At 37.9% G+C, this 10574-nt stretch overlaps 2 protein-coding genes and 1 long non-coding RNA gene across 6 annotated transcripts in view; 1 reads left to right on the forward strand and 2 right to left on the reverse strand.

The window, feature by feature from the left end:
* The window catches only part of LOC107671234 (uncharacterized), a 9170-nt gene extending 4605 nt beyond the window's left edge, over positions 1-4565 (reverse strand). The window contains exon 1 of the mRNA XM_016464136.1: positions 4464-4565. The gene's annotated coding sequence lies outside the window, so the exon portion shown is untranslated. The remainder of the gene's footprint in view (positions 1-4463) is intronic.
* Positions 1-10574, forward strand: part of LOC107671233 (zinc finger protein 93-like) — a 63188-nt gene that overhangs the window by 27446 nt on the left and 25168 nt on the right. The window contains exon 4 of the mRNA XM_016464135.1: positions 6084-6097. Within this exon, the coding sequence (XP_016319621.1) occupies positions 6084-6097 (14 nt within the window). The remainder of the gene's footprint in view (positions 1-6083; positions 6098-10574) is intronic.
* LOC107671237 (uncharacterized) overlaps positions 9740-10574 on the reverse strand; it is a 3406-nt gene continuing 2571 nt past the window's right edge. For all 4 annotated transcript variants that reach the window (XR_001632173.1, XR_001632171.1, XR_001632170.1 and 1 more), the window contains one exon: positions 9740-10194. This is a non-coding gene — a long non-coding RNA (uncharacterized LOC107671237). The remainder of the gene's footprint in view (positions 10195-10574) is intronic.

Consider the following 10574-nt stretch of genomic DNA (forward strand, 5'->3'; position numbering starts at 1 on the left):
TCATGCTAGAAGACCCATCCATGACCCATCTTCAGTGTTCTGGCTGAGGGAAGGAGGTTCTCATCCAAGATTTTAACAGTACATGGCCCCGTCCATTTGCCCCTCAATGCGGTGAAGTCGTCCTGTACCCTTAGCAGGAAAACAGCCCCAAAGCATAATGTTTCCACCTCTGTGCTTGACTGTAGGGATGGTGTTCTTGGGTTCATAGTCAGCATTTCTCTCCCTCCAAACACAGCGAGTCAAGTTAATGCCAAAGAGCTCAATTTTGGTCTCAGCTGACCACAGCACTTTCTCCCAAGCCTTCTCTGAATCATTTAGATGTTCTTTGGCAAACTTTAACGGGCCTGTACATGTGCCTTCTTGAGCAGTGGGACCTTGCGGGCGCTGCAGGATTTCAGTCCATTGTGGCGTAGTGTGTTACCAATGTTTTGCTTGGTGACTGTGCTCCCAACTGCCTTAAAATCATTAACAAGCTCCTCCCGTGTAGTTCTGGGCTGATCCCTCACCTTTCTCATGATCACCCTTACCCCATGAGGCGAGATCTTACACGGAGCTCCACACCAAGGCCGATTGATGGCTATTTTTGTATTTCTTCCATTTCCGAATAATCGCACCAACAGTTGTGTCCTTCTCACCAAGCTTCTTGCTGATGGTCTTGTAGCCCATTCCAGCCTTGTGCAGATCTCTGACCACAGCACTTTCTCCCAAGCCTTCTCTGAATCATTTAGATGTTCATTGGCAAACTTTAAACAGGGCTGTACATGTGCCTTCTTGAGCAGGGGGACCTTGTGGGCGCTGCAGGATTTCAGTTCATTGCTGCGTAGTGTGTTACCAATGGTTTGCTTGGTGACTGTGGTCCCAACTGCCTTAAGATCATTAACGAGCTCCTCCCGCGTAGTTCGGGGCTGATCCCTCACCTTTCTTATGATCATCCTTACCCCATGAGGAGAGATCTTGCATGGAGCTCCAGATCGAGGGCGATTGATGGTTGTTTTGTATTTCTTCCATTTCCGAATATTCACACCAACAGTTGTGTCCTTCTCACCAAGCTTCTTGCTGATGGGCTTGTAGTCCATTCCAGCCTTGTGCAGATCTACACTCGTGTCTCTGACATGCTTTGACAGCTCTTTGGTCTTGCCCATGGTGGTGGGAGAGGATGGAATGGAAGATACAGATTGTGTGGGCAGGTGTCTTTTATACACCCTACGAGCTGACATTAGGAGGAACTTCTTAAAGGTGTCTTATACACCTAACGAGCTGACATTAGGAGTAACTTCTTAAAGTGACATGACTAATCTGTGTACCACATGGACACATAACCAATCTGTGGGAGCCAGAATTCTTGCTGGTTGGTAGGCGATCAAATACTTATTTCACTCACTGAAATGTAAATCTTTTTTAACATTTGTCTTTTTTCTGGATTTTTTGTTTGATATTCTGTCTCTATCAGTTAAAATAAACCTACCATAAAACTGATAAACCCTTCTTTTTTTTCTGTGGGCAAATTTACCAAATCAGCAGGGGATCAAATAATTATTTTCCCCACTGTACATGCAAAATAAGTAAAAGAACCAAGCACAGTGAAGAAATGTCAGCTTTAAAACTTGAGTAATGGGTCTTTGGCAATTGTCAGCAAATCATTTATTTACTTAAAGTAACATTTAATTGCTGACAAGAAATGTTGTATTTCTTGTGAAATGCAATACATACGTTAAAAAAAATACATACATTAAAATATAGGTGATCCACTGAATTTATTATAAATGACAGTAAAGACTGTTACATTGTTACATTAAAATTCTTTAAAAATATGATTTTCTATTTATACTGTATTCAGCATTGATAATAATCAGAAATGTTTCTTGAGCAGCAAATCAGCATATTAGAATGATTTCTGAAGATCATGTGACACTGAAGACATGAGGAAAATTCAGCTGTGCCATTGCAGGAATAAAGTACATTTGAAATAGATTATATAAATTGTATAAACAAAAAATATATAAAATAAAATATTTATTTTAATACAAAATATTTATTTTGTATTGTAATGATAATTTACAATATTGAATATTTTGTAAATATCTGTTAATCAAATCAAGGTAGCTTTGGTGACCATAAGAGATTTCTCCCTTTGAAGTCATAATCTTCTCATCACACTTTACAGCCAGAAATGTCTCTTGTATATGGCAGTATAATTTTGGCAGGTGAATTAATACTGCTGAAATAATACTGTCCCACTGGAAATCTCTTGTTTTTGTGATAGCACATGGGATTGTATTGCACTAATAGAAATTACACATTGGAATAAATGTTACATTGTATAGTAAAATCATCAAATCCTTCAACACTGGGATCCAGGTTTCCCTTTTTTGAAATGAGTAGGCCTATGCCAGGGGTTGGCAACCCGCGGCTCTTTCATCCCTCTGCGGTGGCTCCCTGTAGCGTGGGTGTACAATACGCGGGGGAGGTAAATCCCTAATATGGACAAAGGCATCCCACTATTGTTGTAGCTAAGCTGAATAACAAGCATAAACCTTAACTGATGAAATGTAAAGACTATATGGTTTATGCGTGTTTTTCAAGTCTTCTCCAGGTAATAAATATGAATGATACAGTGGTAGCTAATTGACAGCATTAATTACAGAAGCTGGTTACAGAAGCTATAAAATATATTTTCTGCCTTATTCTGTGATAAAAATGGAAAAAGTGTTTGTAGTATACTGATTATACAATCATAACCATATAAAAAAATATTATAGAAGACAAATTATTGGTTATTGTCCATATTTAGTGGTATATAGTCGTATTTTGTTGTCAATTATACATACATAATAATAATAATAATTATTATTATTATTATATTTGACATTTCTGTCCCCCTCACTTCTGAAAAGTTTGCTACTCCTCTGCCCTGTAACATAACTGAATAAAAAACTTTAGCTATATGCCGTGTTATATTTTTGGCTCCACATGAACTTTATTTGGTGGGAAAGTAGCCAAAATGTCTCTTTTGACGTTGAAGGTTTGCAGACCCCTGGCCTATGCCATCCACAGACATATTAACTACATTAATTTAACCCTGCATAATTTTAAAATTAAAGTTATCTGAGGTCCTTAGAGTTAAACTGTCATAAAAAATAAATAAATATAGCTTTAGAGCACAAACTGAAGTTTGGTCTCATTTTAAAGAAGGCCTTTGGCAGATTATTGTTGAAAAAAATGGGGGGAAAACACCTTGAACTTAAAAACTGCTAGAAAAGCATAAAATCTAAAATCATAAATCTAAACAAATTGTGTTTTTGAGGTTGATGATACCTCAAAAAATGAGCTTTCATTGAGATTTTTTTGAGCACAATACCCAAACGTTTTCCATTAGATGCCAGCAAAGCTCCTACACTGAAAAAAATATATATATTATTTTTTTTAAGGTAAGTGGTTGCAATCAATTTATTTTAGCTACATTTAAATAAACTAATTTAGTTGACTTTCAGCAAAATTTGTTTATTTAAATATAGCCCAAATAAATTGATTGCGCTCACTTATCTTAAAATTAATTAAAATGAATGAACTTAATTAATCTCTTTTTTTTTTCAGTGTACACAGCGGTGGGATTTGTGGTGCAGAATTTCTCTCTCTCTGCAAGTTCATGCACATACGCCTGCACACATATTAGTACACACATACAAATTACTCTCTGGCATCCATGCCAACATACCCACACCTTGTTCTATATGCAGTTCACATAACAGCATTTTTTACAAAATATATCTGCAAAAAATGCAAATAAGTCACGTCTACATAATATTAACTGCACATAGGGCTACTGAGTGTAAGTCACAATGAAGTAAGTGTAATTGTAAACGTAGTGTAGCTTCTAATATAGTCAAAGACCATACACTGTTGAAGCCTCTGATCAGTTTTCTTAACGCTTTCTTGAATGTTCTAGGTGCAACTTGGGCGGAAAATATCACTTACAAAAAGCTCTGCAGAGGAAATAGAGTAGGATTTTTTTTATTTTATTCGTCTTTTTAAATTAAATATCAAAAAATACAAAACAAATCATTATGTTCTTACAAATTCAACAAATAATGTTTATCCTCATAGGGCAGTCAAATTCTGGCAGTGAGTCAAAATACACCGTAGGCTAAGCCGGAATATATAGTGTGTTGTTGTCCTCCATGTCCTTTTATAAGAGCACAACAGTGGAGTGTTCCGAGATAGAAAAACAGAAGTGACAAGGCAGAAGAGATATCATTTTAACTCGCAATCATGTGAATGTGAAAGACTTATTTCGTTTTAAAGAGGTTTTTGTCAGAGTATTTCTTTTCCAGCTGAACTCAGACGATCAACAATCTTACTGACCCAAACTTCATTACAAGCCAAAGATCGAAATATAAAGGTGAAACATTCAAACTGTGGAAAACAAGACAAACAAAAACACACATATGAAACATATTTTATACCTTAAGCGAATCCTTGTCCAAAATACTTGATAAAAGCTAAAGCGTTCTCATCCGAAACCAGCTGGTTTTAGACTGAGTCGGCTTTGTGAAACAGCCCAGACAGCAGACAGTTTCGGCCCAGATCCGGCCCACATCTGGCCCGCATGGATTTCACATGGGCCAGATGTGGGCCGGAGCTGGGCCAACACTATGTTGCTGTCTGGGAGATGATGAGGACGTGGCTAATGTCAACATAGGGCAAGAGGTATTTTACTACGCCTATACTTTCGGTTTAAACTTGTAGCCGGATTTCGTTAGAGCTGAATTCGGGAGATTAAGGCTAGTCCACACGTACACGGGTATTTTCACGGGAAGTTTGTTCTTCTTCCGTTTAAAAAAAAAAAATCTCCGTCCACATGAAAACGCAAACGCCTGCTGTGAAGGCCGGATCTGGGCCAACACTATGTTGCTGTCTGGGAGATGATGAGGACGTGGCTAATGTCAACATAGGGCAAGAGGTATTTTACTACGCCTATACTTTCGGTTTAAACTTGTAGCCGGATTTCGTTAGAGCTGAATTCGGGAGATTAAGGCTAGTCCACACGTACACGGGTATTTTCACGGGAAGTTTGTTCTTCTTCCGTTTAAAAAAAAAAAATCTCCGTCCACATGAAAACGCAAACGCCTGCTGTGAAGCACTGTCAACAGCATGCCAAACAGGCGCGGCTCGTCTATATGGGTCCTATTGTATAGCATTCTGCAGCAAATATTTTTCAGATTTTCTAGACTATTTTAAATCGTAAAGTAAGCAGTATATATTAAAATCCCGCGCATGCCTTTAGCAGGCATACATGATACTAAGCGGGGCGACGGTGCCTGAGACCTCCCGAGCTCAACAGCGCCCCACTTTTTTACAACGTAAATCTGTGGTGAACAGGGGAACTGCAGCGCGCTCTACTTAAGAGCCATAGGGGCAGATTTGAGACGGCCCCGCTTATTTTCACGTTACCTTACGTGAACCTCGCGCTCCACCAAGACGATATCAATCCGCTTCAGTTATGTGTCTGCAACAGGTCAGTTGGCATGTGTTTTTTTTTTCTATGTGGAGTAGTGGATCAAATTAACAAAGCATAAATCCTTTAGTTTAAATGTGCTCACAAGAATAGCCTTTATGGTTATATTGTGTTTGTTTTATTCTTATTCTGAGAATAGACATATGATCGCCTTTCCTCACCCGAATTGCTCCACAACTTGTAACATTCTAAATCAACATTTAGAGGTGATAAACGCTATATTAAGGCAATTATAATACAGTATTTTATGCGTGTTCTCTGTCAATCAACATTAGCGCGCCACCCACAGCCAGGATAACGCAAGGACATCTCTGCCAAAATGTTGTCCGCATGTGTTCAGAGATTAGAATATAAAGTTTTAAAAATATTTTTCATATATTAGTGCTACGACCCAGAATCTGCCCCACCTAATTCTACGGTCAGGAGCCGCTACTGATGCCAAGCCAACAGGTGGCGATATAATCTCAACCATAAAGCCATGTTGGCCAATCAGAAGCCTGAAAACGTTTCCAGTAGGCGGAGATAACTGTGTAGATAACGGTGTAGGCTCAAATCTTTACCCTGGCAGGCGTTTTCAAAAATGTTCGGTTTCAGTGACCTGGTGCTGCGTTTGCGTGTGTGTGGACGAACGGCCTAACCGCGTAGAAAAACCTGCGGTTTTGAAAAAAACCGCGTTCGTGTGGACAGGGCCTACGAAATGACAAAGATAATTTATGCAAATTTCATTTAAAAAATCATTCAAGCCATTAATAAATTAATTTAATTGAATAATTAATTCAAAAAATGAAAGTGAAATACTCAGACTGTGGAATATTTGTGATTTTTTTTTTTAATTTTCATGTTGAAAGGATTGAAACACAGCATGGGCTACTTGTAAGAGATTTCTGCTCATTTCTAATTGAAATAGCCAAAAACAGTAAATAACAGACACCCATCCAATTGTCTTGAGTTTAAAGGAATAGTTCGCCTGAAAAAAGAAAATGATCCCATAATTTACTCACCCGCAAGCCATCCTAGGTGTATATGACTTTCTTCTTTCAGTCGAATCCAGTCGGAGTTATATTAAAATGTCCTTCCAAGCTTTATAATGGTAGTGAATGGGGGTTTAGATTTTGAAGCAAAATGAAGTTAATAAATCCATCATAAAAAGTGTTCCACACAGCTCCGGGGATTAATAAATGCCTTCTGATGAGAAGCAATGCGTTCGTGTAAGAAAAATATCCATATTTAAAACTTAAGAAACTGTAATCAGCTTTCACTAACTGTTGTACCCACTCAACCGGAACCTTTGAGACGACTGGGAAAAATGTCCTGATAGTTCTCATGCTAATGTGCTGAGTTTTTCGTTTAAATTTTGTACAGCCTGATTTTGCCTCACTTGTTACAGTTGTTTCAACTGCTTGTGTACCTGATGCCCTTCCTACTGGTTTGTTTGCTGCTGTTACCCCTTCCTTTCCTGGCTAAAATTTTATAACAAGTCGTAGCTTTCATACAATTGTACATGTTGAACCACATGAGGATGAATAAATGAGGGCAGAATGATCCTTTTTGGGTGAACTGTCATTTAAAATCAAAACTAATATGCACATATAGTTTAAAAATAGCAAGGGTTTAATAAAAATGTAAGGATAAGAATTCAAATCTGAAATTATGTAATTTAGAGTACATTTTATTACCCCATACCCCAGAAACATACAGTGAATAAACAACATTAAAAATTAACCGTTTTCATTTACATTTACTCATTTATCAGACACTTTTAACCTAATTGACAGGTTCATTTCAAAGCTAGATCAAGAAACAAGTCAGAGCAGAAATAAAACACAGAAAAGAATAATTGTTTGTGGTAAGTGCCTTGTGGTAAGTTTGTGGTAAGTGCTTTTTAAGGTTCTGGATTGGTTCAGATGTCTTCAGCAGATGGTATGGAGGTTTGTGGATCAGAGGAACAGAGACGGTGAAGGTTCTGGAAATCGACTTCAGTACGAGTAGATATGTGGTTTGGTTCAGATGTCTTCAGCAGATCGGAGGCTTGCGGATCAGAGGAACAGAGACGGTGAAGGTTCTGGAAATCGACTTCAGTACGAGTAGATATGGGGTTTGGTTCAGATGTCTTCAGCAGATCGGAGGCTTGCGGATCAGAGGAACAGAGACGGTGAAGGTTCTGGAAATCGACTTCAGTACGAGTAGATATGGGGTTTGGTTCAGATGTCTTCAGCAGATCGGAGGCTTGCGGATCAGAGGAACAGAGACGGTGAAGGTTCTGGAAATCGACTTCAGTACGAGTAGATATGGGGTTTGGTTCAGATGTCTTCAGCAGATCGGAGGCTTGCGGATCAGAGGAACAGAGACGGTGAAGGTTCTGGAAATCAGCTTTGTGCCTCGTTCTGTTTGAATAGATATGAAGAATGACCAGTGATGTTGATTAAATCTCAAATGAGATTCCTGCGCTGCATGAGGATCATCAGATCTGGCCTTCATCAGTGTCCTAATAGATGCAGCACATGAAGCTTTATAAAGCAAATGTCTCAACATCTGTTTCAGATCTAAACTGTTCATGTGATTTATTGAAATGAAGGTAAATTGTATTGAAACTGATGAATAGAAACTGAATTGGTGAATGATGATATCAGTCTCACCTGAAGATCCTTTTACGCAGCAAGAAACAGAGAAATACCAGAACAATGATGATGAAAACAGCCAGAAGCCACCACAGCTGATCTATAAAAGTAATCAAATATCACATCAGCTGATCTAAAACGATTAATCAATATTAGAAAGAGGTTTAAAGCTGTGAATGTTGTACCTGAGTGCTGGAGAGTCACTTCATTCAGATCATCTTTAAAAACACACTGATGATAAATATGAGTCAGTGTGAGATAAAAGAGTGAAAGTGGATTGAGTGTGAATCAGATCTGCAGTGTTTTATTAGTGAATAATCAGACGTTTATCAGCTGAAACTCACCTGAGTCTGGAGTCGCTGCAGTTTCATTCCTCGCTGAAAAACACATTCACAATCATCATGATTCACTTGAAGGTTCACAGAAGATTCAGTTCAACAGAGTTTGATCTCAATCAGGACACACTGATGTGTTTCACTGTTTCTCTCACCTCTGAATGCGGTCACACGACTGAAATGAGACTGAAATGAAGGAAAGAAGCATTACAGCATCATTTATATTGTTCATGAAGGATTAAATATAGAGATATAGATATAGAGATTGAGCTGATTTACTCTAGCAGCAGAATCACAGCGGATCTCATGATTCAGATTCACACAGTATAAGACGCCCGTCCTGAACAAATGAATCAGATTGTGTGTGTGTGTGTGTGTGTGTGTGTGTGTGTGCGTGTGTGTGCGTAATGGTGTAGTTTGAGGACAGAAACACACTCACCTGTAGATACCAGCTCTGCTCACACTCAGGATTATTGGTGTGATTCAGTAAAACAGGCAGAATCACATACAGAAAACCCACTGGAGTCTGAATCTCTGCACACGATACATTGATGATGTACATCTTTCAATGCTGAAAAAACTGGAAAATCATTTAAAATCACATAAGAAATTACTGCATGTTAAGTGGTTTCCAATAACAAACATTTACATGTTTAATAAACATTTTACACCTTAACAAACATTTACATGTCCGTGGGAAAAGTGTACTGACGTGCATTTTAAGCAGAAAAAAATATTCTAGGATTTCTCATCACAAAAGAATGGAAAACAAATGACTTAAATTCCACTCTGTTCTTCACACAAAAATATAATATTTCAGCAAAACGATAGGCTTATTATAAAATGCAACAATTACATATAGATATTTGTAAGTAACAGAGTGCAGCAGAGGGCGCCATTGTAATAACAGAAATAACAGTGAATAGACCAGTACTCGTCAAATCTTTAAAAAGCTATTTCAAATTTGAATCGTATTTAATTGGACAACAGAGAAGATACTGTGTGTGAAACCAGCAAACACAGAGACTCGCTCTCACACTTATACTAAATATAGTTCATACCTTTAGCGGATGCTTTGCTTGTGTGAGCGGAGCAAAAGCTGAATGAAATTCCTCTTGAACTAGATTAGAAAAGCGTTTGCTCCAGCAGCTCAAGTGACGCGTATAGGCGCAGGGGGAAGGAGGGGCCAAACATGAACGCGAGGTGGATTCGACCAATGAGAGCAAGCGCTTATTATGTTTTTACACAGACGAAGATGGAGCTATCACAGTGAGCTAGCCATTTAAATGAATCCCTAGTTTGTTGTGTACTTTCGCTTTAGTTTGGTGTCCCAGTATCTCGTTTGCAGTTGAAGTCCTGGCCCAGGCTTTCATTGACTGAAACGCGTGAGATGTGATATAAATCTGACCTGAAGTTAAAACTATGTTCCTGCATTAAACTGAAATTGAGAATCACATTAAAGAACAGGTTGATGCAGTACTTCAGCCCGTCTCATCTAATTTATTATCAATATATTATAATACATATTTAAGAACTTAAAAAAATAGAGAACACAGCATTCAGAAAAATAATATATTGTGTACAACCAAATTTGCAATTGCATACAAGTATAGTAATAAAACAGACAGATGCAGATGAACGAGAATAGAATAAGAGTTAAGAAGCTCGGAATGAAGCAAACAATCTCCCGAGGAGCCTGAGTCTGAGTAAATAACAGTGACGATGACTAGTGTTGTTTTTGGCGGCCTGTTTTAATTTTAGTTTTAGTCTAGTCTTTGTGTGAAGCTGTCATTTTAGTTTTTATTAGTTTTAGTCACGTTCATACTCATTTTAGTCTAGTCAAGTTTTAGTCAACTAAAAGTCTGAGCATTTTAGTCTAGTTTTAGTCGACGAAGACTGATGATTTAGTCTAGTTTTAGTCAATGAAAATTGTATTTTAGTCTCTTTTTAGAAATGCAATTCTATTTAACCCAGTCAATATAGTATAAGTACCTAGTAGTATAGACTACTTTTTTCTTTTAGCCAAACCCATTTCAAACAAGGTTATCTTATTATATTATTGTTACCTTATAGACTCAAGAATACATCCATTCCAGACACAGAAGA

This window comes from Sinocyclocheilus anshuiensis, unplaced genomic scaffold (genome assembly GCF_001515605.1).
Source record: "Sinocyclocheilus anshuiensis isolate Anshui unplaced genomic scaffold, SAMN03320099.WGS_v1.1 scaffold3169, whole genome shotgun sequence".
Taxonomy (NCBI): domain Eukaryota; kingdom Metazoa; phylum Chordata; class Actinopteri; order Cypriniformes; family Cyprinidae; genus Sinocyclocheilus; species Sinocyclocheilus anshuiensis.